At 38.9% G+C, this 27,936-nt stretch overlaps 1 protein-coding gene across 1 annotated transcript in view; it reads left to right on the top strand.

Annotated features, from left to right (window-relative positions):
* Nucleotides 1-27,936, top strand: part of ITGA9 (integrin subunit alpha 9) — a 350,162-nt gene that overhangs the window by 51,281 nt on the left and 270,945 nt on the right. The window contains exons 10-13 of the mRNA XM_061585893.1: nucleotides 3,386-3,491; nucleotides 6,705-6,799; nucleotides 10,643-10,733; nucleotides 11,420-11,465. Coding sequence (XP_061441877.1) covers nucleotides 3,386-3,491; nucleotides 6,705-6,799; nucleotides 10,643-10,733; nucleotides 11,420-11,465 — 338 coding nt within the window. The remainder of the gene's footprint in view (nucleotides 1-3,385; nucleotides 3,492-6,704; nucleotides 6,800-10,642; nucleotides 10,734-11,419; nucleotides 11,466-27,936) is intronic.

Raw genomic sequence — 27,936 nt, 5'->3', positions numbered from 1 at the left:
TTTAATTCTATGGAATTACATTTGCTGCAACAGGCAGAAAAATAATTCAGTAGTCTGCCAAGACCCTCAGCAATTTTCAAGTGGTCAATTAGAAAAAAAAGTTTGGGAACCACTGAATTAAAGAACTGTTAGCTACCCTTTCATGACATCCCAAATCAAACTGTCCACTTGCTCCCACATGGCAATCCTACCTACTGTCCTCTTCCTTTGTTCCAAACTTACCTGGTGGAATAGCAGTGGCAGGGTGTCTCTGGCAGCTACTGCGTGAGGCTTCCTTCCCTCTCTGTCACTTGGTACACTGCTGCAGCAGCAGCATCCTAGGTGTCAGTTTCGGGCCTGGGAGCTGGGCTGTAACTAATCAGCCGGCAGTTAGCTGGGCTGTAAATCTGCCAAGGCCAGCAGATAACAGGAGCCGGCTGGAGAAAGGAATGCTTCTAACAACCGTACCAGTAGCAGCGTCCAAAAGCGTCGTCAAGGAGGGGAAGCTGGGTTCAGGAAGCCAGGGGTTCAGTCCGAAAGGTCTGGAGTCTGCAAACTACATTTCACGTGGAGGTCATGCCTAACGTTGTAGTCAGCAGTCTGCTGCAGTCACAAACTGGCTTTTAAAACCCACTTCCTAGGCAGGTGCAGGTGATTAGTCTCCCAACTTCTCAGAGCCGCTCGTTCTTAAACAGCCCAACCTCCTCCTCCATTGCTGTGATACTCGCTGGCGTCTTCGCTCTGCAGGGGGGAGGGGAGCCTCCTGTTCATCCTCTGAACCTGCTTGAAAGGCTTCAGCCAGGACCTGGACATTCTCCAGCTGGGGAAGAGTTGGGGTTGTGTCCTCAGGGATTCCGCTTGTTCCTTCTGGGTCTGGCACCGCTGCCTCTCCCTCCTCCTCCGAGGAGTCCTCCGAAGGGGCCATGACACCAGGTGCAAGTAGTTCTGGAGAACTGTATTTTTGCAGGGTCACTGGACCTAGAGTGCTGCTGTTGCAGTATTATATGTGCCAGAGAGAGAGGGGTGCCAACCATTCACAAAGGCTTCCACAGAAACCTTGCTATCAAAGTTTGGGGAAAAGGGGTGGTGAGGCAGGGTGTAGGGGTTTAGGAAGAGACTGGGGGGATCATGGGGTGGGATGGACATGAAATGCTTGGAACCTATTGCATTGTCAATGACAGGACTTTCCTAATTTGTAGGTGGAGCTGGAGAAAAACACTAGCTATTTTCTGGCTTGATTTTCTAAGCCCAATTCCAGATTGAAGCAAAGGGGACGTTGCCCATTGGTAGTGGCACCTATGTTGCAGGTTGTCCACTGATGTGATAATCAGTGACAGTTGGGTACAAGTAAAACATTCATAAAAGATCTGGATTCTTCAGGATCTGCTGATAGATTAAAAACTGAATAGAAATGCCTGATGAATCAGCAGGGCAGCGAGCCAAATGACTTCTCTGATCTTTTTCTGTGTGTTCTGTATCTTATTGCTACCTTCCTCAAACTTACAAGAGCCATAAAAGCCAGATTTTCACAGGATAAGGTTATGCCCAATAATTATTCCCTGCTTTTCCTACTGAAGAATAGCTGGTATAGCACAGTGGGGAGGAGAGCCTATCTGGGAGTCCAGAGTCTGTGAGTTCAAATCCCCGCTTGTGTCTCTTGGATGTAAAGGGCCAGCTAAAGATCACCCCCACAGTGAGTGGCTCAGGGGTTACGTGCCCTGCCACCTGTGCAGCCATGGGCAAGCTGCATAGTCCCAAGGAGCCCAGTTGCCCCCCAGCTGGCAGTTGCGGACAAGGAAGGAGCTGGCTTGTGCAGCTGTGGCAAGCTGAGCAGGCCCTAGCCAGCTGGGGATGACTAGCCTCAGAGGGAGGCACTGGTAAACCCCCTCTGAATACTGCTTACCATGAAAACCCTATTCATAGGGTAGCCATAAGTCGGGATTGATTAGAAGGCAGTCCATTTCCATTTTTTCCCTACTGAAACTGACCAATGTACTTCAGTAGATGTTAGGGCTAGTATTGAGTGCTCCTGACTTTTTGACAGCAACACCCTGTGTTTGTTACAGTTTCAAGCCTTTTTTCCCTTGTCTTTGCAGTGTGTTGCCTGCTTATGATGCTCACACTCCTAAGTGTCTCCTAAACAATCTCCTACTGTCACCTAAATAGTAGTGAGTCTTCGCCAAATGCAGAATGCCATTTATAATATGGGACATGAAAAATATGCCAATCACAGTTCCAGCCTGCATCTTCTTTTACATCAGTGGTGGGGAGACAGTGGCCCTCCAGATGTTGGACTGCAACTCTGATCTGTCCCAGTCAGCATGGACAGTCAGGAATGATGGAAGGTGTACTCCAACTACATCTGAAGAACCACAGGTTCCCCATCTTTGTTTTACGGACACAAGGAAGGACTGTTAACTGATATTGTCACTCAGTTAAAGAAATCATAGTTGATTTAATGAGTTTTTGCTGATCAGTATAAATGTGCATGTGAAATGCTTTTAAAGAAAAAATATACATACAGACTATTTTATGATACACAAATATGTCACAGCAGGCATTATGAGGCATTCTCCATTCTCTTTCACACAGGAGGGAATGACACTTGCTAGTTGCAGCACTTACTAGCTACAGTTTTTATAAATACTTGTGTTAAAAATAATTTAAAATCTACTGATTATCTGGAAGCACCTTTTCAGCTGATCAAGATGTTTTAATGAATTATTCTAACAGATTAATCAACTCAGCCTTAGTTATTGCATGGGAATTTTGCTGCCTAGACTGAGTATATACTATTAAAATATTTCATCTTGGCCATACTTTTGAACGGAGCAGAGTTAGCCTTGCTGGCTTTATTGTTCAGTTGTTTGAGACCTTTGCACTGATTCATGATGTTACACATCTAAGATGGCTTTTTGAATGGCTATGGTTGGCCATTAATTGGTCTTTGCTCTGTTGGACTACGATCTGGGAGACCAGGAGTCGAATCCCCACACACCACGAAGCTCACTGGGTGACCTTGGGCCAGTCACTGCCTCTCAGCCTCAGAGGAAGGCAATGGTAAACCACCTCTGAATACCGCTTACCATGAAAACCCTATTCATAGGGTTGCCATAAGTCAGAATCGACTTAAAGGCAGTCCATTTTTTTCCTTTCATCCTGGCTGGCAACTTCCTTTTCAGAAGCAATTAAATGCCTTCTTAATTTACAGTATTTCCTTTTTACAATGCCCAGGCTTAGTTGCACTGATTGGGGTTTTGGTTAGGAGTGTCTCTCTCCGCTCCCTCTGATATGCTCCAGGTGCTTCCTTAGGGACATGTGCACAAGCATGCTTCAGCATAGATGCTAATTTATCTTTCAACACTTGCTCTGTTTTTCTTTGCCTGCCCTGTTTCCTGTTTGCTAGGGAGTCCTGGAAGAGCAGCTAGTTCTGAACGGTGACAATGCCTACAATGCACACTTTGGGGAAAGTATGGCTAACCTGGGGGATATGGATGATGATGGATTCCCAGGTCAGTGTGTTTTCTTTTGTGCGAGGGCTCTGTTCTTTCTTGCTAGAACAAAATATATAGAAGATATATGTATACAACAGGGGTGTGCAAAAGATTCAACAAATCCTGAATCAAGAACTGAAGTAGGGCTATGGCTTGCCTGAGCTGAAGCACTTCGATCTGAAGCAGGGGACCTCCAAAGTGTCATGGGGTGCTTCAGAGATTTGTATGTTTAAAAAACCTCACTTTCAGCTTGCATATAAGGAAAATGCCAGGGTGGGGGTGGGATACCACTTTTGTGACTGACAGATCTAGCTTCCAATCAGAGGAGTGAATGATTTTACCAGGGCTCTCCAATCACCAGGGCTCTCCAATCTGAGGGAGAGATGTTCTATTACCTTGTTCTTGTCTGTTCTGTGATCTTTGCTAGTTCTGCTAGGGTTGCTTGCTTTGAAACAACTGGACATTCAAGTCCTTCTGCCCCTTTGCCACAAATCAGTGTTGCACTTCAGCTGTATTCACGTGCTCTCCGTGAACACATGGAGGGTTAAATGGAGGGGGGCATGGGGAAGTGTTGCATGTTCAGGCCCTACCACACTCTTCAGATCTTTGTGTGATTAGTATGACAGTCTGTTCAATCAAACATGCATAGAAACTCTCCCTACAGTTGGAAACCCTGATAAGCTATGATTACCACTCACAGGGAGGTTTCTAAGTGCATTCGATTGAATAATTTGAGTATGTATAAGTGCGTGAACACAGGTTTACTTTCTATGACTGTTCTGTCAGTTGAACAGAACACAAGTTTGAGGCTACTTATTTCATTCATCATAACTCCCAATCCTTGCCTCCATCATTCTGAAATATTACAGGTTATTTTTCTTGGGGCACTTCTAGGATGTATGCCAGTTTCATAATAAAAATAATTGCCTGTAACATTATAGAGAGTGGAGCAAATCCTGTTTAGTCCTGCCCCCCCAGTCAACTTTAAAGATGCCTAATGCAACCCCTCTTGTATGCTTGCAAAATTAATCAAATGCTGTCAAAAGTGGGGGGAGTTAGAGCTGCTTTTTGATTTCTCCATAATAGTGAATGGGGGAGTCACAGAGCATCATTGTTCTGAATTTGGATTTGGACCATGAGCCAAATCAGACATCCTCTTGTGCTTTAGTCTGTATCCTGCTCTTTTCTGAAGTAGGGTCTGAATGGAATCTTGTGGTTGGTGTGCACCCCTAGTATATATTGCACAATAGAGATGTGTACCGATCACAAGATTTGGTTCGGATCCAGATTTGGTGTTTTGTAAAATAGACGATCTCAGAGTGAGTTGCTTTGTGGATTGCCCAATTAAACCTATGCATCTGAGTCTTCTCCTTCTCCCACTCACTATTGGGAAATCAGATGATTCACTCTTGCAAAGCTCCCCCATCCTCTAAAGCAGTGGTTCCCAACCTGGGGGCCGGGACCCCCAGGGCCCCCCCGAAGTAATCCAGAGGGGGCTGTGAACAGTAAAGAAATGAATTATTTACTATTTTTTTAAAAAAAAGTCTTCACTCCCTCTACACTGTCTGCTTTCCACTGGCGCTGCAGATGACACCTCCCCCTTGCTCCAAACGAGAGGGGAGGCCTTTTGCTGAAGTGCCAGAGCATCTTTCAGGAGCACTAAGGGCAGGCATCGGCCTATAAAATACATGGCAGATGCCAAAGGAGGCTGAGGGTGGAGCTACCAGGAAGAAGAGGGGATTACTATCACTGATTCCCGTCTCCTTGCACTGCCGCTACTGGCAACACCCTTGCTTAGAATGAGAGGAGAGGGCTTTTTGTGAAGCAAAAAGAAGCAAGCCTGCAAAGAAAGGCTGCTTTCCCCCTTCCTTCTTGGCAGCCAGCCTGCCTCCCTGGGGAGAGGGGGTCACAATTTTTTTTCAGCTTATAAAGGGGGTCCCATGGTCATAAAGGTTGGGAACCACTGCTCTAAAGCGCTGGGATTGGTGAATGCTAGTAAAATCATTCCATTTTATAACAAGTAAGACTCCTCCTGATCCTAGCATTTTCTTTTAGCTATAGATGCAAGTTTCAATTTTGCAAAGCTGCTTTCTCTGCCACCCCCAAATCCTGTTGTTAATTTAATTTAAATAAATCTGAATGTTACCAAATCGTCAATACAAATATTTATATGAGATCTGCAAGGAAGTGTGAGAAGTTACAGTTTAGGGTGCATTTGCATCTACAGGAAATTTTATTCCAACAGCAACTTCAGCAGTATAGTACTTCTCCTCTGTATTGTCCTCAATGTCAACATAATGGAGAGTAAACTACTTTTGTTCACATTGGAATTTCCATGAAGCATGAAACTTTAGTTGCTGAAGTTACTGTTTGTGTAAACTATTCATCTTTGAGAGAATACCTACAAATCAACCATAGTAAACAAAGGCCAGTTACTGTTAGAATGCAAGGCCATTTGTAAACATTTTTATACTCTTAATTACAGTAACACACCAGAATCAAAATAGTCTAGAAAAATGTTTGTGCTTGACTCTGAGCTTTCAAATTCAGTTAAAATTTGCCTTTGCTGATTTAAAGTTGACTTCTGCAAATTAATCAACTAAAACTTGTTGATTGATATATGGATTAACGGTTGCAGCTCTAATGATAAGCAAATTCAGAATGTGTTAATGTTCCGGTAAGCAGTCTAGATTGTCATTTCATCTAGATATAACTTTTTTGTTGCCATGCCCTAGACAAATTCCTTGCCATCCATCTTTGTTGCTTTCTTTCAAACTCCTTTCAGTGCTTTGTGCTTTATAGTTGGGCTATACATCCCAACTTGAATCATATTAAGGCTTTAGAAACCTGGATTTTTCAATTAATCTGCCATAGAGTGGCTTAACGGGTGACTTGTATTCTGTGTACCAATGGTAGCTTCATGTACAGTGCCTGATATCTCCCTTGAGATACATAAAGCATGTAAAAGCTTGTAGTGAATCTCCTGCACATGGCCAGTGTTGTTTGTGGGACCCAAATACATCTTTCTTATTAGAAGCAATATAAATATACATGAGAGGTTTCTTTTAAACATCAGCTGCTCATTAAATAAGGCAACTTTTTCTAACCCACTCATTGAGTGGCTTTTATCTTTATGATGAAGATTATTTGTTGCGGCAAGAGTCGTTAAAAAAATAAATAAATAAAGACAGAAAGGGGCTGCTTCCCATTAACATTGTCTTCCATAACTAGATGTTGCCATTGGTGCTCCTAAAGAGGATGACTACATAGGAGCTGTCTACATCTACCATGGATACACTGGTGGTATCATATCTCAATATTCTATGGTAAGTGTTGGATGTGTGACACTATGGGGCTTTGTAGAAATGTGGCAGAATATATAAGCAGAGAGTTTGGGGCAGATCTTTATGTCACTGGATGGGTAACAACTATGTAACATGGGGCAGAATACCTGCATGATTAATATACTGAAATGGCCCAAAGCAGGGGTGGGAAACCTTTTTAGCTCCAGGATCAGCCTCATAGATCAAATTCGACGGGTAGGTGGAGCCATCCACCTGACAATCACCTCGTGTCATTAAGATACCACATGATTGACAAGTGGGTTTAACTGTAATGGGTTCTTCCTAATGATCCTTGGTTGTGTTTTGATGAGGTGCTAAGGATGCTTTATTAGAGTTCTCTAGACCTTTTGCTGAAATATATTTGCCAGTTCTTTGGTTGTTAGCCAGGATAGTTATTCAGGTTTCACATTCATTTAAGTTTATAGTTGTAGATGTGCTCTTAGAAAATCTTTCTCATGGATCAGGAGAACACTTTTGGATTTAGGGTTCTAACTGTGTTTCTGTCTCCTTTTGCTTTTGCTTTCCTTCTCTCTTTAACCATTTGAAGAGTTTCTTCAGTCATCCATTGAGGTCTTTCTCTCTTTTGAACTAGAGGTATTGTCTTCTTGCATTTTCCCCTCATAATGTCTCTGACTTCACTCCATAGTTCTTCTGGTTCTCTATCAACTAAGTTTAAAGCCTCAAATCTGTTCCTTATTTAATCTTTCTATTCTTCTGGGATGTTATTTAAATTGTATTTTGGCATAATAATTGCTTTGTTGTTCTTTAGCTTTACTCTGATTTTCGATATTACCAGTTCATGATCTGTACCGCAGTCTGCTCCTGGTCTTGTTTTTGCAAAAAGTATGGAACTTCTCCATCTTCTGCTACCAATTATATAATCCATTTGATTCCTATATTGACCATTTGGTGATGTCCACATGTACAGTCGTCTTTTCAGTTGGTCAAAAAATGTGTTTGCAAGAAACAAATTATTAGCTTCACAGAATCCAATAAGTCTTTCTCTTGCTTCTTTTCTGTCTCCTAAGCCCCATTTCCTACAATTTCTAGTATCTTCTCGGTTAATTACTTTTGCATTCCAGTGCCCCATGATTATCAGAACATCTTGTTTTAGTGTGTGATCAATTACTCCTATACTTCCTGTACTTCTGTGTAAAATCTCTCCAATTCCTGTTCTTCTGAGTTTGCCATTGGAGCATAGACTTGAATGATGGTTATGTTAATAGGTTTCCCATTAAATCTCATTGCAATCACTCGCTCAGACCTTGTGTTATAGCTCCTAATTGCTTTCACTACATCACTTCTCACTGTTAAAGCAACCCCATTTCTTCTTAATTTCTTATTTCCTGCATAAAATATTTTGGAGTTGCCTGATTGAAAATGTCCCATTCCCATCCATTTTAATTCATTCAGTATTGTAATGTTGATATGTTCCATTTCTTGCTTGACAATTTCTAACTTTCCCTGGTTCATGCTTCTCACATTTCATGTTCCATGTTCCTATTGTGTATGTTGTACAACTCCGAACTCTTCTTTAATAATACTATTATACCATACATTTCAAAGGTTTTAGCTAGTCCTAACTTCTGTATTGTCAGGATTCTTCTGTACAAATACACTAGTTTAATCGGTAGGTCACAACCTGAGTCTTTTGTTCCATTCTGGATAGTGGCAAGTATCTGCTTTTTCAAAGAAAAAAAATCAGACTTTTTCCCCCATCCTTCAGCTGTTTAATATTCTGATCTAAATATTTTGTTTTGTTGCTGGGTGGGAGCCCATGCAGGATGCTAAGTCAGAGTTTTAGTGGTTGCATCCAAGCTGAGGATGATTAGTTCTGCTGTTTGCTGAATGTTTTAGAATGCATTAACTTTTTTTTTTTTAATGCAAACTAAATCCCTTTTTATGATGGTTTTTATAAGTGATAATTTGTGGCATATGAAGGACTTTTTTCTCTACACTGGGAAATAATGGGAGATGGCTGAACAGACTGAAATGCATAAAACACCATTGAGGTTGAGGAGGTCCAGATTTAGATGGATAGATGTTATTTCTTAATTTTTACATAGTTGAGGTAACATAAGCATTTCATAAGGAGACAGCTTCATATTAGCAAACAGTAAAGGTCACTGCTGTCTCATACCAGATTAGCCTTTAGCTTTTGTTACCTTCTTCAGGATATACTCTTGCCAGCTAGTGTCCATTACTTTTCCTTGGTCTCTCTCTCTCTCTCTCTCTCTGTCTCTCTCTCTCTTTGGCTGCTGACATGGGTGTTTTAATGCTTTGTGTTGTCCACATGAAGAGGGCTGAAGGTTAGCCATTCATTTGGCTCACAAATCCATCAAACAGTTTCAGATGTTTAATGTGTAGTGTTTGCCTATCTGGCCTCTATTTGAACCAGTAACCTTGGGGTAAAAGGCTTTGTGTCCTGTTACTAGAATTCTGAACTATCCAGATGTGATATATTAAACACTTCTTCTAACAAACTATATTAGAAGAAAAGATCATTTGTTTACAGTGAGATTTTTTTCCATTCATTTTGAATGGCTGATTTTTAGCTCTTCAGCAGCAAGATTTGGGTACATCTGAAGCACCCTTAATTGATTTGCAGATAAATGTGTATGCTAAATAAATATTGTCAAGTTAGGTTTCAGGGCCTTTGGTTTTGTTTGGAGCTCTCAGCATTATATTTCTGTCTTTATACCCTAATAGCCTGCAGATGTCTGTGGAATATGTATAGCCTTGGTTTGCCACCCTTACAGGGACCCCCCGCAAAAGCTTAGCCACATTCTCTTGTGCAAACGTAATTTGAGGAGTTCAGCTGCTTTCAGTTGCCTTAGTGTTATCAGTTCCAATAGTGGGAAAGTTTTCTTCATTATTTTTTAAGAGAGAAGGTTTAAGAGTGCTTTTCTTTCCTTTAAGCTTTTCAATGTAGTAATTTTCAATTAATTTCCTAACTGATGGTTGGCCAATATTACCACCCGTTTTATTTCTAGTTCTAATACATTAAGAGTGTGCCTGCCTGGGAGCTTTGTGGAGGACAATAATTGTATCCTCTTCTCTAAAATGGAGGATTTAATTTCTGTAGCGCTTTGTACAATATTTGCCTGCTTGTACTGAGCTAGTGGTTCTGAATAAACTTCTCCATCTGTTCAATGAACTAGCAGAGAATCAGTTCACATCTGCCTTATGGGTATTGAACCAATGGTGTTAGTAGGGGTTGGAGTCCTAGTGGTTTCCAACAAAATGCTGTGCTCTGATTAAAACCTTATTAACAGATCTCAAAAATCACACTCTCAAAGCAGGAACTTAGTGGGAGGGGGTCCTCTGTATATAAATCAACATTGAAACTGACTGAGAAGCTCACAGGTAGAGTAATGTCTAGAGTGAGGTAGACATTATCATTTTTGGGGGAATAGAGGTGAAGTATGAGTCACTGTTATAGAACAAGTAATGCAGAAGAATCAACAATGTGATAAAGAGTGTATGGACAGATCCTCTTTTTGCAAAATACCAAATATCATCACTTAGATGTTCCCTCAAACAGAATAGCCTCTTCTGCCTTGAACAGAAAAGTTGAATGCCAGTGAATTAGAATCAATGTGTGAGTATTAGGAAGAGCTGGAAAACCTGGCATGCCCCATTTTTTTAATTTTCCGTTCCTTAGTTAACAGTGAGACCTGGATGGATATGTAGTTCACAGCTCATACAATCCAATTGCATCAAAATCAGTGAGAGACTTTCTACGGAATCAAACTGATTGTAAGCAACTTAAATATTATAGGGGTTTTGGTTCTATTGATTCTGATTCTGTGCTCTCTGTTGTAGAGGATACCTGGAAAATGGATAAGCCCAAGATTACAGATGTTTGGCCAGTCCATTTCTGGAGGAGTTGATATGGATGGAAATGGCTATTCAGGTGGGTTTGTAACACTGGTAAGAAGAAGAATACAAATGAATAGATAAAATGGAATGAAAAATAGACAATAGGAATGAACAGACTATATGAAAAGACAAAATGAATGGAAGAATACACAAATCGCTAACAAAAGGACCAAGATTGTGTACATGTCAATTTTTCTTTTGATTCCTTTTATACACGTGCACATGGTAAATCTGCTTCTCTCTGTGTGTATATGTGTGTGTGTGTGTATGTATTAGAAGCTGGTCTAAGTTGTTCATGTTTAGAACAGTTCTGAGCAGTAGTAAATAAGCCTCTGTCCTTAATGAAACAGTCGATGAGGAAGAGGATGATTAATCTCAACTAATGTGAAGTTAAAAAGACAAACAATAATAGTATCCCCACAAACCATGAAATTGGTTTCAGATTAGCCCAAGGACAACTCCCAGGACCCGTCTACAGTAAAAGCTGTAGATGCTGCAAGTAGATAATTTGTTGGTGGTCTGTTTGCTCTAATGAAACTAGGTACCAAACATTGATTGTCTGTTCCTTTTGTGGCTATGGGCCAAGATGAGATGCTGTATGCAAGATTCATTTTTAATAACAAATATTTAACAATTTTGCAAACTATGATGTGTTTTAGATATGGATGTTATGAACTTATACTTGAGCACATTTCTTTAGATGTTTTCTCTTGTTTTCAGATGTGACAGTTGGAGCCTTTATGTCAAACAATGTGATTCTTCTAAGGTGAGACCAATTCATTGTGTGCTCTTTAATAAGGTTAACCTCTGTGCATCTTGAGATTTCTTGTTGTTCCTCTTAAAGCTAGTTCGAGAAGGGTAAATTACTAATAAGCCTTTTATGTGCAACTTTTTTTTGTACATAGGATATAAAAACTGGTATTTATTCCTGTTTGCAAAACAGTCAACAGCTAATAGTAGCAACTGCATGTTAATATTTCTAAGATCAAAAATGCTCAAGTGGTAGTAAGGAAATAGTATTGGTTCTTGTAAGAGAGCCTGTCCATGACCACTCCTATTAAACTAGTGCTTTATTGTTAAGCATTGGAGCTGTATGTTAAGTTTCACATATAATTATAACTCCCCTTGTTTACGCCTCTGGCCAACAGAGAGATATGGCTGCTAATGCTATTTCATTGATTTGAGCTGTTAAAGAGCACCATAGTACTGATTTATTTGAGCTGTTAAAGAGCACTGTATTATTGAATGAAGCATGCCCGAGATTGTATGTGTTAACTCCAGCAAAGTCAGCAGTTGTTATAAGTAGTGCCACAATGTTGGAGGAGTATAACAAGTTATCAAAGAAACATGTACACCCAGTACTCTGTTTTTATTGTTGCAGGGGATGAATTTGCAACTGTTGGGGAATCATATGACTTTGTATAGTTAAATTGATAGTTTGTGACTGCAAAATCAGGGATGATAGCAATGGATTTTTTTTTTTAACTGTGGTCTGCTGAGAAGGCTTGAGAGAGAGGTGGTGTGTAGATGATCTGATTAGAGGAAATAGCTGGAGTAACATGGCCATAACATGATAATGTTTGATAATTAATGGTGGAAAATATGAAGCTCTGTTTCCCCGCTCATTATTTCATAGGGCTACTCGTTAGTGTATGAGAGTCAATGTGGTGTAGTGGTTAAGGTGTTGGACTATGACCTGGGAGACCAGGGTTCAAATCCCCACATAGCCATGAAGCTCACTGGGCCAGTCACTGATCTTGGGCCAGTCACTGCCTCTCAACCTCATGAAAACCCTATTCACAGGGTCGCCATAAGTCGGAATCGACTTGAAGGCATTACATTTACATATAATTAGCACTGATCAATAGACAACTTACCAGAACCACAATTAAGCACATCTTTAATCCAGTTAGGCATCACTTTGTAGTTGTTTTATGATTTCACCATTTTTGGTTACCTTTCTAGCAAACAGACGTCATGTTTTTGAGACACATGGAAATGGTGAACTATGCTGTATTTCTAGGCCACGAGGAATATTTCAAGGCATTTTTCTAGTCCTCCTCATTTTCTGTCCTTGCCTAGCCATAATAGCTAAAATGGAATCTCCTTATTCAGAGGTAATATACCTCTGATTTACCAGATTCTGGAGACAAAAACAAGGAATGGCTATGTCTGTCATGCCCATCTTGTGTGTGTCCAATGAGAAGCACCACTTGGTAACTACAGTAGGGCCCTGCTTTACAGCGCTTCGCTTTATGGTGATTCGCTAATGCGGCGGTCTCAATTAGACGCAATTAGACTAAAGCCCCACTCATAGGGTGCTTTTTCCCCTTTTACGGCGGTTTTCAGGCATAGCATGCCATTCTATTAAATGAATTCTGCTTTATGGCTCTCCAAGCAGGTCTCTTTCTTGTTGCCTGCTACCTGATTCTTTTAACTGGAGATGCCAGAGATTGAACCTGGAGCCTTTTGCATGCAAAGTGTGTATTCTGCTGCTAAGCTATGCTACTTCTCTCTTCCCAAAGAGGGCTGCAAGGGCTGTTGCTTCATCACTGCTCTTTGGACATCTGGTTCATCCTGACTGTGATTACCTGCTAGTGCACTTGGCTAATGGAGACAATGATGAATCCAACAAAGGCTACCTGTCTGCATAACCAGCTGAAAAAGAACACTGGATAGAGGAAGCTTTTTATCCCTCTCTCATAATACTGTAACAGGTGTCAAGCTGGTGGCCAGCTACACTAATAGTTGGCACATCATGTACAGTTGGGACAATAGAAGCCAAAAGTAGAATCTGTAACAAAATGTTGTAGTATGTCCTTCCTCCTAACAGGAGCACCAGTGGTGACTGACACCTATTGGAAATGGTAGGGCAGGAGATCAACAATAGGTGGAGCCCAATCCAATGATAGACAGAGCCGCCTCCTCTAAGTTAGCAGGCAGGCAGGTGGGGCTTGCTGAGGGCAGACTGAGGTTGGTGGAATAATGCCCCATTTGTCATAATGGACCAGCTCCCACTGAGGAGTGCTGCTGTTCAGGTTCCAGTCAGCCATCCCTCCAAGTAGGAGGGTTTACTGATTTGATTTCCAGCTGTCACTCAGCATTCCATAGCTTTGATCACCACCCACATTTACTATTAGAGGGAGTGATATTATGGCTCAGTTCAGAAAAAGCTTCTCTACAAGCGCTGCAGGCTTGGAACAAGCGCCCTATGAAAGCAGTTAATTTTCTTTTCTGGGAATTTTTAAAGTATTTGCAGTGCTTTAAGAATGGGGCATATGCCACAGGAACTGAGTTTGAACTTCTTTAACAGGGATTACTTCTGCCCTTGGGTATAGCAGGTGTCAGGCCTTCTGTATTTATAGGAATGAATCTGGAGGCTGCAATTTTCTGATCGCACAGGTGCCTTGATAGGTATGGAGCAGATATGCTTGGAGGGTATTAGTTTATTTATAAAATTTATATTATACTCATCACATTCTAATAAAACAATACAAATACACATAATAAAATCAATCAACAAAACATTGAAACCAGAAATTTGAGTATGGTATGATATACTTAGAACCTAAAGGGTAGAAAATAAATTTAGAAACAACAATTTCTGCCATACATATATATCACATTTATAAGTATTTTTGGAGTTGTTTTATTTTATAAGCATAAGAACATAAGAGCTGTGCTGGATCGTACAAAATGGCCATCTAGTCCAGGATCCTGTTCTTTTATTGGCCAACCACATGCCTCTGGGAAGCCCAAAAGCAAGACCTGAGGTGCAACAGCACTCTCACAACTTGTGATTCCCAGCAACTGGTATCCAGAAGCATTCTGTCCTGACCTGGGATTGAAAGAATAAAAAAGGATGTATTTTCTTCAGGAAATGACTGTGTCCTGTTGTAGATGGTCAGGCCTCACGGGTGATGAGTGAAGTTTTCAGAGGATTGGCAGGAAGCATGAGAAAGGAAAGGAGGTGGCAGCAGGTGGTGGTAGTCAGTAATGAAGATTCAAGAGCAGGTGGTGGTTTTCTTGGCAGCAGGGATCAGGTAGTAAAGGCAGACTCTGGGTGAAAGTTAGGTTAGACAGATATTCTCAATTCCATTTGATAAGTTTTATGCAGATTGGATGTTCATCTGATTTTTTAAAACCCCAGCCACACTTTTCTTGTAATATGCATATCTCATATTAAAATGCTTATCTGGGCCCTGTTTAAAAGAAAGAGACCTCGATTTCAGCTTATACACACACAATCATTTTCTAAAAGTAAGAAGAGTGCACTGAACTCATGCTAGGCTCATATTAGGATAAGGAATACAAAATCTTAAAACTGACTAGCTGGGCCTGTATCTGGTTGCTAAGCAACAGATCCACTGGCAACCTGGTCTCTAACAAAAAGTTATAGGCTTAGTCTCTGGAATCTCCTCAGACATTGTTACAGATTTGTTTTATGATCTGGTGACTAGAAACACTTATTTTTCATAAAACACTATATCTTTTCCCAGAATAAATGGTTCAGACTGCTTAGTGTTAATTCCTATCTCAAATTCTCCCTCAGTGTCTCTCCATGACACCTTAACTCTGGCTATATTGGAATTTGAGCGGGCTTTCCTTATTCCTTTAACAATTACTGTTTTCTGAAGTAAAATATCCTCAGGCTCAACAATATCCAAACATATTAATGAAATTTCAGCACCGGTATCTAACACAGCCAAACAATCACTTCCATTTATGGAGGCTTTCTCCCTTACGGTATCATCAAAATCAGTGACTTGGCTCCATTTCAACATATAACATTTTGGTGTCCTATGTTGTTCTGGTTCTGTGGTGTCTTGAACATGGACATGCCTGACTGAAGAAGATTTCAGTCTCTGTCATTTGGATTTTTTGTGTCCAATCAAGCCACAATTAAAACAATTTTTATCTGTGGTGCCAAATAAAGGTTTAACCTGAAATTCCCTGTCAGGACTAGCGGGTCTGTTGTCTTTTGTTCTTGTCAATCTTCTTTTTAAAACCACCAGCCTTGTTTAAATTGTTAGTCAGATGTTCCTTACTAGACCTGTTAGCAGGATTCATGTCTCTAATCAAAGCAAAATTATCTGCTAATGTGGCAGCTTCTTTTGCATCCTTTGGACTATGGTGTCTCACCAAGAGTCTTAATTTCCTGAGGTAACTGAAATAAAAATTGATCCAGAATCATGAGATTCCTGAGATCCTCTTTGGCATTTGCACCATATGATCCACTGATGATCAAAACAATCAGTAAGCTTATAACCAAGTTCCACATATGACCTTAACATTGTTACCATGATGTTTCTGAACTTTTTCCTGAAAAACTCTGGCTCAAACTTAAATCTTTGGTATACTGTCACCTTAAAAGTCTCAAAGTTCACCACCTCATCAACAAGAAAACTATTGTATATCTCTGATAGCTCCCCTTTTATCAAATTAGGGATGTACCTCATAAACTCTCCTGAATCAATATTCCACATTTGAGCAGCTTTTTAAAGTGTAGTAAAAAAATATTTGGGGATCTTCCCCAGCATAAGGAGTAAAATCTTTAGGAGAGATTTTGGGAAGTCTGGCTTCCTCTTCCGCCCTCCTTCTCTCTTCTGTCAACAGTTTTACTCTTTCCATTGTTTCTAATTCCAATTCTCTATCCTTTTCTTTTTGTTCTAACTCAGCTCTTAATTTTTCTTCATTTTGTTTTAGTTTTTCCTAATTCAATCTATTATCCAACTCTCTTTCTCTTTGTCTAAATTCTGCTTCTTTTTGCTGCATTTCTGTCCTCTGTTTCTCTCTCTGAAACCCCAACTATTGTGGATTAATTTCCATAGGAATGGGTCTGTCTGGAATTCCCTCAGTGTCCCCAGCTCCTTTACCTCTGAGGTAATCTAATAACATCAGCTATAACTCTTCTGCTGACTTTTCTTCATGAGGGAGATTAAAATTTTTACACTTATCAATCAAGCCTTCCTTCTTCATACTCAGAATGCCCATTTTCCCAAGAGATTTATTTTCCTCACACAACTTGGGGTTATGTCTGCTGTGTCAAGGGGTGTCACTTTGTATCACCAGTGCACTTGCCCTGGCTTGTCATCTCTATGATTAAAGAAGCCATACTTTATTTGGTTTCCCACAGCGGATAATGAAATAATGCATATTTATTTCATATCCCACCACTATTACCACCACTTGTGGCTTTCCAGGTCCTGGGTCTGCAACCCTCCCTGCTTCTTCCCATCTGAAACAGGTGACCTCAAAGATGCTTGCCTCAGCTTTGGCCATTTATCTACTGTACCACAACCCTCAGTAATTCCACTTCCTCCCTGGAAGTGGCTAATGGGTTAAATATGGTTTGTATTTATGGGTTTATCTGTAGTTATTAGGTTTAAACCCTTGTTTAGTAGTGAAGTGATGACCAAGCACACACTTGGATTTTTTCAATAAACAAACAAATATTTATTATGCTTACAGAATCAGTTAAAGATATTATATATGATATTCTTCTAAACCTAACCTGCCTACCTATCTGCACTAAAACCAGCCCACAATAAGACCCAAACCCCACTCACTAGTTGTCAACAGATCAAGCCCTATCCAAACCCTTTCTATTTCATAAACCTAGCCCTGTCTAAATAATGTCACTTTACCCCTTTTCAAACATTGCACTCCTTCCGTCCCTTCCCCTCCCTTGCAAACACGCCAGCCAATCACACTCAACATTCTATTACCCCATCATACCTAAACATAAGTTAACAGAAATAAACATTGTGATTTCATCTTACCAACCAATTAAATTGTGCATGTGCACTGTCATAATGGCAGTCTTCACAAATCCCAGAAATACAGTTCAGAAGAATGGCAGAAAGCATGTACATTGGTGCTCCTCCTCAGCAAGGGAAATTTGTAAAAATTCCTAGTTAAAATTTATTTGTTTAAAATAGGATCTTCCAGACCATGGACAGCTCTGAGTCAGCAAAACAGGTTGTTCTAATCAGCTGAAGAACTCATCTGATGCCTTTATAGCTTGATGACTGTTCTTGGCACTCTTATTGTGAAGTCACTAGTTCTTGACATGGCTTTTGATGCCTCCTTGATGTACAAAAGAATGTGAAGCTTTGGGGCAGTGGGTTAGATTATTTATCATAGGGCCTATGCAAAATACAAAGTTGCCTAAAAATATTATTTGGAGCAAATTTCTAACAGAAATATACAACGCTAGGCCAATAAGTGTGAAATCCATATAATCAAAGGGTTGATGTTGTCAAGGTTGCCATCCCTGCAAAGCAGTGTATTTTTTTTTAAAAGTGTGACCTTCTGTTAGCTAGATGTCATCTCCAAACCATGAAATTCTCACCATTTTATTATTCTGGGGTCCTCCAGAAAAAAGTAGTAAGGAAGCCAAGCCATAGATCACATGGTCTTCGATGTCTGTATACTAACGTGCAGAGCATGGGAAAGAAACAGGACGAACTTGAACTCTTAATACAGGAGGGCAATTACAACTTGATAGGTAAAACTGAAACTTGGTGGGATGACTCCCATGACTAGAATACAGCAATTGAAGGATATAACTTGTTCAAAAAGAACAGAAGGAATAAAAAGGGAGGTGGAGTAGTGCTATATGTTAAAAATATATATCCCTGCACGGAAATACAGGAAGATGAGCTTGGTAGCTTCACTGAGAGTATCTGGATTAAAATTAATGGGGCAAGTAATAAAAGGAATGTGGTGCTTGGAGTCTACTACCGACCACCCAATCAAGGAGAAAACGAGAATGAAAAGCAAATTGGCAATGTTTTGAGGAGGCATGATGTAGTAGTAATGGGGGATTTCAATTATCCCAATATCTGTTGGGAGACCAATTCTGCCAAACACGGTCCCTCCAAGAAATTTCTGACTTGTGTTGGAGATACCTTTCTCCTACAGAAAGTGGGGGAAGCAACCAGAGGACCAGCTATCATGGACTTGATTCTAACCAATAGAGATGATTTGGTGAATGAAGTGGCAGTTATGGGAACTCTGGGGGAAAGTGACCACACCATACTTGAATTCTTGATTTTAACAGAAGCAAAAGCTGAGAGTAGCCATACGCGCACCCTGGACTTCAGGAAAGCTGATTTTAATCAACTCAGAACAATTGTACGTACGGTTCTATGGCAAGTGACCCTAATGAGAAAAGAGTCCAAGATGGGTGGGAGTTTCTAAAACAGGAAATTCTAAAAGCTCAATGGCAAGCAATTTCCACAAGGAAAAAAGGGGGGAAACAGCAGAAGAAGTCAATGTGGCTTCACAAAAAGTTTAGAGATGACCTGAAAACAAAAAAGGATGCATACAGGAAGTGGAAAGAAGGCCAGGTCACAAAGGAAGAGTACAGGCAGGTATCACGGAATTGCAGAGATGGTGTCAGGATGGCTAAAGCTGAGAATGAGCTGAGGCTAGCGAGTGATGCTAAAAGCAACAAAAAAGCTTTCTTCAGGTACGTCCATAGTAAAGGACAGAGAAAAAAACGGTGGCACAGCTACTCAGTGAAGAAGGCAAAATGATAACAGATGACAAAGAAAAGGCAGAAGTGCTCAATTCCTACTTTGGCTCAGTCTTCTCCCAAAAAAGGGTCTGTGACCCTCCTGGGAAACATGTAGAAGGGGCAGGATTGGAACTTGAGATCGATAGACAAATGGTCAATGAGTACCTAATAACTTTGAACGAGTTCAAATTGGCAGGGCCCAATAAACTTCATCCTAGAGTATTGAAGGCACTGGTTGAAGAACTCTCAGAACCGCTCTCTATTATCTTTGTGAAATCATGGAGGACTGGTGAAGTGCCGGATGACTGGAGGAGAGCTAATGTTGTCCCTATCTTGAAAAAGGGCAAGAAGGAGGAACCGGGGAACTACAGACCAGTCAGCCTAACATCAATCCCTGCAAAAACTCTGGAGCAGATTATACAGCAGTCAATCTGCAAGCACCTTGAAAGCAATGCAGTGATTACTAGGAGCCAACATGGATTTATGAAGAACAAATCCTGCCAAACTATTCTTATCTCATTTTTTGATCGGGTCCCTATCTTGAAAAAGGGCAAGAAGGAGGAACCGGGGAACTACAGACCAGTCAGCCTAACATCAATCCCTGCAAAAACTCTGGAGCAGATTATACAGCAGTCAATCTGCAAGCACCTTGAAAGCAATGCAGTGATTACTAGGAGCCAACATGGATTTATGAAGAACAAATCCTGCCAAACTATTCTTATCTCATTTTTTGATCGGGTAACCTCCCTTGTAGACTGTGGGAATGCTGTGGACATAATATATCTCGACTTCAGCAAAGCTTTTGACAAAGTGCCCCATGATATTCTGATTAGCAAGCTAGCTAAATGTGGGCTGGATGGAACAACTATCAGGTGGATTCACAGCTAGCTCCAGAATCGTACTCAAAGAGTGCTTATCAATGGTTCCTTCTCAAACTGGGCGGAAGTAACGAGTGGGGTACCACAGGGCTCGGTCCTGGGCCCAGTGCTCTTCAACATTTTTATTAACGACTTGGATGAGCAGGTACAGAGCATGCTTATTAAATTTGCAGATGACACAAAATCGGGGGGCACAGCTAATACGATGGAAGACAGAAACAAAATTCAAAGGGACCTTGATAGGCTGGAGCATTGGGCTGAAAACAACAGAATGAAATTCAACAGGCATAAATGCAAAGTACTACACTTAGGAAAAAGAAACCAAATGCACAGTTATAAGATGGGGATACTTGGCTCAGCAATACGACACGTGAGAAGGATCTTGGAATTGTTGTTGATCACAAGCTGAATGTGAGCCAACAGTGTGATGTGGTTGCAAACAAGGCAAATGCTATATTAGGCTGCATTAACAGAAATATAGTTTCCAAATCGTGTGAAGTATTAGTTCCCTTCTATTCAGCACTGTTTAGGCCTCATCTTGAATCCTGCGTCCAGTTTTGGTCTCTGCACTTCAAGAAGGATGCAGACAAACTGGAACAGGTTCAGAGGAGGGCAACAAGGATGATCAGGGGACTGAAAACAAAGCCCTATAAGGAGAGAATGAAAGAACTGGGCATGTTTAGCTGGAGAAGAGAAGACTGAGGGGAGATATGATAGCACTCTTCAAGTACATGAAAGGTTGTCACACAGAGGAGGGCTGGGATCTCTTCTCGATCGTCCCAGAGTGCAGGACATGGAATAATGGGCTCAAATTGCAGGAAGCCAGATTTCGACTGGACATCAGGAAAAACTGCCTAACTGTTAGAGCCATACGACAATGGAACCAATTACCTAGAGAGGTAGTGGGCTCTCCGACACTGGAGGCATTCAAGAGGCAGCTGGACAGCCATCTGTCGGGAATGCTTTGATTTGGATTCCTGCATTGAGCAGGGGGTTGGACTTGATGGCCTTATAGGCCCCTTCCAACTCTACTATTCTATGATTCTATGATTTTTTAAAGAGAATTATCATTTGATGCATTGAGGAAGGCATTTACAGTTTTGCAATTTCAAACTATGCCCATGGCATATTTGGAAGCAAAATATGCCAGAATACCTGTAAATCATCGTTTGTGTATCTGTGGTCAGGTAGAGGTAGAAAATATTGTTACAGATTTCTGAAAGGAATTCTCCAGAGAGTTTCCTTTTTAAATAATAAAGTGAAAAAACTGTTATTTGTTGACGGATGAGGATAAATACACTACATATAAGGTTTGCATGTTTACCTTAGCAGCTCAATAGATCATACATAATTTCATTGTACAACATGGGGTCCCCTATGCTGAGGACCATCTTTGTTAAAATGTACTTCTATACTGTTTGTATTTTTGTGATGACCAGTGGTTTCTAACAAATATATTTGACTGACTGATTCAGGATGTTTAATGGAGTGTCTTGAATTACTAGTTTATTCATTTCTTTAACATATCCTGCCATTATGCCTGATATCAGGCCTCCAATGGCTGCTAATAAGAAAATATCAATAAACATAATATGATTTTTCAAAGGCAGTGGTGACTAATGAATGCTCTGGAGGGACACTGATGTCAAATGATGTCAAATACACCAGAGATCAGTACTAGCACTGGGTACTAATGGGCCATCATTTTCCCTGTGGACTGTTTCGCATAAAGAAATTACTGAATTTTGTGGATTTCCAGATCTATATGTTGCTTGACAGGCATCCAATTAACCAAAGCTTTTCATATGGATATTTTGTAACTTTGTACAACAAATAATTATTAACAATCCAGTGTGTTAGATCCTTGTGTATTCTAAAAATTGTGCTGCTCTAATATTGCACCTTACTTAAAGACTTGATTCTAGTGTTGTCTCTAGGGTTTGGGATTTCAGCTCTTATGGGGCAATCTCCTTTTATGTGATTTAGGAGGCTTAAGGCCTCCTCTGGGTTGGTGGCTGTGGGGACATGATTGATGGCTGTACAAAACCATTTCTAAGAATGCAATCCTAAAACATATCATTTATACACAAGATGTAAGCATCCAGTGCTCTCTTCTCTGACCTTGCAAAAGTTTCAGCACTTGGGTAATGGGAAGAACAAAACAAATTTGTAGCATAGGAGCAGCTAGAAAATGGAAACTTGCATGCATTGTTCTAGATGGGAAGCTGTGTGAAAAGGCTCCTACATGGTTCCAGGAGGTCCATTCTGCACAGTATAGGAATAGGGCCTTTAGTGTTGTGGCACCCACCCTTTCAAATTCCCTCCTGTTGAGACTTCCGGGAAGTGGTGCTGGCTGGTGGTTGTCTCTGAGGGAGCTCTGCCTCAGAGGAAGCTTTTTTCAGGTTAAAAGCCAGCCAAGAGGAATCTTGGACTGGCTTAAATGTTCTCCAAGGTATAGGAGAACCGATCAGATCTTCCACAAGACTTCGTTGAGCTGTCGGCGGCTGGAATTGATCAGGAAATTCCTGAGATAAGAAGGCAAGCCGATCGGCTGAAGACGGAGTCAGGAATTCCACGCAAGCTGAACTGGAATAAAGCGAAGCGTTTTTTCTTCTCTCAAAAAAAAACGTTCTTAACCAGCGAGCCCACTTCTGCCTAAACCTTATCATTCGGCTTAAATTACTGCAATAAAAGGGATTTGTTTATGAATCAGCAATTGAGAAACCTGGGTGAGTCATACTTTTTCTCTTTTAAATATAATTAAGGAAGAAAGAAAATATAAACAACTTATATACTTTTTTTACGACAAAAAGCTGGCTTGAATTTGGACTTTTAAAGTTTAAAAACGGATGAGAGGTAATTATTATATTTTGGACTATTTTTCTCTTTGGACTATTTCTTGTTGGATGAATCCGCTGCTCGTATATGCTACTAATTGTTTAGTCTTGGCAACCAGAATTGTTTTGCATTCTTGGAAGCAGATAAGGACTGTGTTGTGCTGGCTGGATTTCAATAATAGGCCTGGAATATTAACTCTTCTTTTTGGTGGAGGGAAAAAAAGAAAAGAAATAGACTGCCCTTAGGTTCTGAAACAGTGATTAATATTAGAAATTAAAGGCCTCTTTTTGAAAATGACAACTAAAAAAACAACCAAGGCCCAGGGGCGAAGAGGTTCTATTGATACACAGGAAGAGGATATACCCCCAGAAATGTTTCAAAAAATAATGGAAGGGATTAATGCTATAAAACAGGAAATGAAACAGGAAATGAAAACTGAATTGACAGATATAAAAGACTATATTAAAACACAAGTGGATGAGATTAAAGGGACAATTGGGCAAATAAAGGAAGATGCAAAAAATACTAAAGAAAAGGTACAAACCTTGGAGAATAGAACAGATATACTAAATCTGGAACTAGAAAAAAATTTGGACTATTTAGCTGTGACTGAAATGAGAAATAAAGAGCATTGTTTGAGATTCCGTGCAATCCCTGAGGAAACAGGTGAAGACATTAGAGATAAAATTGTTAATGCTTTAGTAAAATTTCTGGACTTGAATGAAGATAGGATGGAATTTGAAATAGACAAAGTTTATAGAATTAACTCCAGATATGCAACAATGAAAAAAATTCCAAGAGATGTGCTTGTTCATTTCGTAAAGAAGACGACCAGAGATATGGTTTTACAGCAACACTTTAAATATACCTTTAAAATTGATGGTAAGGAAATACTGGTGATGAAGGAAATTCCTATTAGACTTTTACGTAAGAGAAAAGAATATGCTTTCCTTACAGAAAAACTTGAGCAATGCAAAATTCAATTTAGGTGGGACGTTCCAGAAGGAGTGATTTTTACATTCAGACAACAGAAATACAGACTGAATACTGTTCAAAAAGCAAGGGACTTCTTGAGAAAAGCTTCAAAAGATATGGAAGAAGATAAACTCAAAGATATGGATATAGTTCCTGGGAAACAAAGTCAACAAGGATATGCAGAGGAGGGGAAGGAAGATGATGGATCAAAAGGAGCATCAGGCAAATTTTAAAATACACGCTTAATGATGGATTACAAATACCTAACTTGGAATATAAATGGAGCCAACACGGCGCAGAAGAGAAAGAAAGTGTTTCATTATTTGAAAAAATTAAAATTGGATATAATTTGTCTACAAGAAACTCATATTCAGAAGAAAGATTCCAAATATTTGATTTGTAAAAATTTGGGTGAAGAATTTATTTCAGCTGGACCAAAAAAAAAAAATGGAGTTGTTCTCTATATTAACCCACAATTGCTTCCTAAATTGGTATTATTGGACGATAGTGGCAGATTTGTGGGGGTTGAAATTACTTTACAAGGTACAAACATTTTGATAGTGGGTATTTATGCCCCCAATGAAGATAAAACAAGGTTTTATACAGGACTTATGGAAAAATTGTCAGAGTTTTCATATGAGCATTGGTGTGTCATGGGTGACTGGAATGGGGTAATCTCACCAAAAATTGATAGGCTTTCTGAAAAAAATATCAAAGAGACACAAGGTAAATTACCGAAGATTTGTTTTGAACTCATGGAACATTTAGAATTGGTGGATACCTGGAGATATATAAATGATAATGCAAAGGAATTTACTTATTTTTCAGAAAGACATAAAACATTTTCGAGGATTGATATGATTTGGATGTCAAAAATTTTAGCGAAGGATATTTTTAAAATGGATATATTACCAAAAACTTTTTCGGACCACAATCCTGTGATATTAACTTTAAAAAAAAAAAATCTTGGATTTAGATGGAGACTAAATGAATCTTTATTACAGAATGATAAAGTAGTACAAGAATGTAAGAAGAAATTAAAGGAGTTCTTTGAATATAATTTATATAAAGGAACAAGTGAAAATATTGTTTGGGATACTAGTAAGGCATTTATGAGGGGATACTTTATTAAATGTAATTCTGAATTAAAAAAAAAGAAACAACAGAAAATGCAATTAATTTTGGAAGAAATAAAACAAAAAGAGGAAGAATTGAAAAAGAATCCAGCTAAAGTTTCTATTGTAAATCAAATTAAAATGTTACAGAAGCAAGTATCAATGTTGACAGTTAGAGAAATTGAAAGGAAATTAAATTTTGCTAAACAAAGGACTTTTGAATTTGCAAATAAACCTGGGAAATGGTTAGCATATAAATTAAGAAAAGAACGTCAAAAAAATATTATTTTAAAGATACAAGAAGGAGATGAGACGCTGACAGATAATGTAAAAATCAAAAAGATTTTTCATCAATATTACTCAACATTGTATAAGTGTCAAGAAATTCCATCTGAAAAAATAGAAGAGTATTTATCTAAACAGAATTTGCCGAAAATTACAGATTTTCAGAGACAAGTTATTAATGGCCCTATTACGTCAAGAGAGATATCTGAAGCTATAAATAAAATTAAATTAGGAAAGGCGCCAGGACCAGATGGGCTATCTGCAATGTATTATAAATGTTTGGAGGAAGAACTCTTGCTACCCTTACAGTCTACAATGAATTCTATTTTGCAAGAGGGAAAGATACCGGATAGTTGGAAAAATGCTAATATAACATTAATACCTAAAGAGGACCAAGATTTAACTAAAACAAAAAATTATCGGCCAATATCTCTACTGAATAATGACTATAAAATTTTTACAATGATTTTGGCTGAAAGATTGAAAATAATATTGCAACAATTTATTCAGGAAGATCAATCAGGGTTTTTACCTAAAAGACAATTACGTGACAACGTCAGGAATGTTTTGAATGTGTTGGAATATTTAGAACAACGAAATGATAAACAAGCAGCTTTGATTTTTTTAGATGCTGAAAAAGCATTTGATAATTTGAATTGGAAATTTATGTTCCAGGTTTTGGAGCAAATGGATTTTGGAGACAACTTTATAAAATGGATCAGATCGATTTATACATCACAGAAGGCCCAGATAATTGTTAATGGAGACTTAACGGATTCATGTGAAATACAAAAGGGTACAAGACAGGGATGTCCATTATCTCCCCTTTTATTTATTCTGGTTTTAGAAGTGCTGCTTAGAGATATAAGGCAAGATAAAAGGATTTCGGGATTAAAAATAAAAAAAGAAGAATATAAATTGAGAGCATTTGCTGATGATTTGATAATTGTACTAGAAAACCCTTTGGAAGGAATTCATATATTGATGGACAAATTAAAAGAATTTGGACCGTTAGCAGGATTTAAGATCAACAATCAAAAAACAAAGATGTTGGTGAAAAATTTAACTTTAAGGGAACAGAAAGAGTTAATGGACAAGACAGATTTTACAATAGAAAAAAAGTTGAAATATCTAGGCATCATCATGACAAATAAAAACTCAAAGCTGTTTCATAATAATTACGAAAAATTATGGACAGAGATTAAGAAAGACTTGCTAAGATGGGATAAACTACAACTGTCATTAATGGGTAGAATATCTGTGATAAAAATGAATGTATTACCGAGAATGATGTTTTTGTTTCAAACAATACCTGTAATATCCTCTGATTTACCTTTTAAACAATGGCAAAAAGATATTTCTAAATTTGTATGGCAAGGAAAAAAACCAAGAGTTAAATTTAAATTACTTCAAGACGCTAAAGAAAGAGGAGGACTGGGATTACCAAATTTGAGACTTTATTTTGCTGCCTGCTGTTTAGTCTGGATAAAGGAATGGATCTTATTGAGGAATAAAAGACTATTGGATTTGGAGGGCCACAATCTGAAGTGGGGATGGCATGGATATCTATGGTATGACAAAGTAAAAGTAAACGTAGACTTTAACAATCATTTTATAAGACGTTCTCTGTTGAAAATATGGAATAGATACAAACCAAGGTTTTATTCGAAAATACCATTATGTGTCTCAAGTCAAGAAGCGTTTTATAGAAGAGAAATGTCTGGAAAAGAGAAATGGTTAACTTATCAAGAACTATTAGAAAATGTACATGGAGAATACACAATGAAAGAGAGAGAACAATTGATAAAGGAAGGATATAGTTTTCATTGGTTTGCCTATTTACAATTGTTAGAAAGATATAAAATGGACAAGAAAATGTATGGGTTTGAAATAAGTAAATCTGATTTTGAAATAGGTTTGTATACAAATGATGAAAACATAATTGCAAAAATGTATAAACTTTTATTGAAAATGGATATGGAGGAAGAACAAGTAAAAGAGTGCATGGTAAAGTGGGCAAAAAATTTTGGTCATAACATACAAATGGATCAATGGGAAAATATGTGGAAAAAAGGCTTGAAATTTACATTATGTTATAATCTTAAAGAAAATTTTTATAAAATGATGTACCGTTGGTACATGACTCCAGAAAAGCTGTCAAAAATGTATAGTAATGTCTCTAATGTTTGTTGGAAATGTAAACAACAAGAAGGATATTTTTATCATATGTGGTGGTCATGTAAAAAGGCGAAATTATTCTGGGCACAGATAGGTAGGAAGATGCAAAAAATTTTAAAGATAAATATTCAGTCAAAACCAGAATTTTTTTTACTGGGTTTTATGGATAAACAAATAGAAAAGAAATATGGAAGAATATTATTATATATGATTACGGCAGCAAGATTATTATATGCACAAAAGTGGAAAATGGAATCAATACCAACAATGGAAGAATGGCTACTGAAATTAATGGACTTAGTAGAAATGGATAAATTGACGTGTTTACTCAGAGAAAAATCGACAGATACATTCCTTAAGGATTGGAAGCCTCTCTTAGACTTTTTGTCGAAAGATCAAAATAAAATGATGATACTGGGATTTGATGATTAATTAAGACAGCTT

This window comes from Rhineura floridana, chromosome 10 (assembly GCF_030035675.1).
Source record: "Rhineura floridana isolate rRhiFlo1 chromosome 10, rRhiFlo1.hap2, whole genome shotgun sequence".
Lineage (NCBI taxonomy): Eukaryota > Metazoa > Chordata > Lepidosauria > Squamata > Rhineuridae > Rhineura > Rhineura floridana.
Note: the sequence above shows the minus strand (reverse complement) of the source record. Positions and strands in the feature narration are given on the sequence as shown.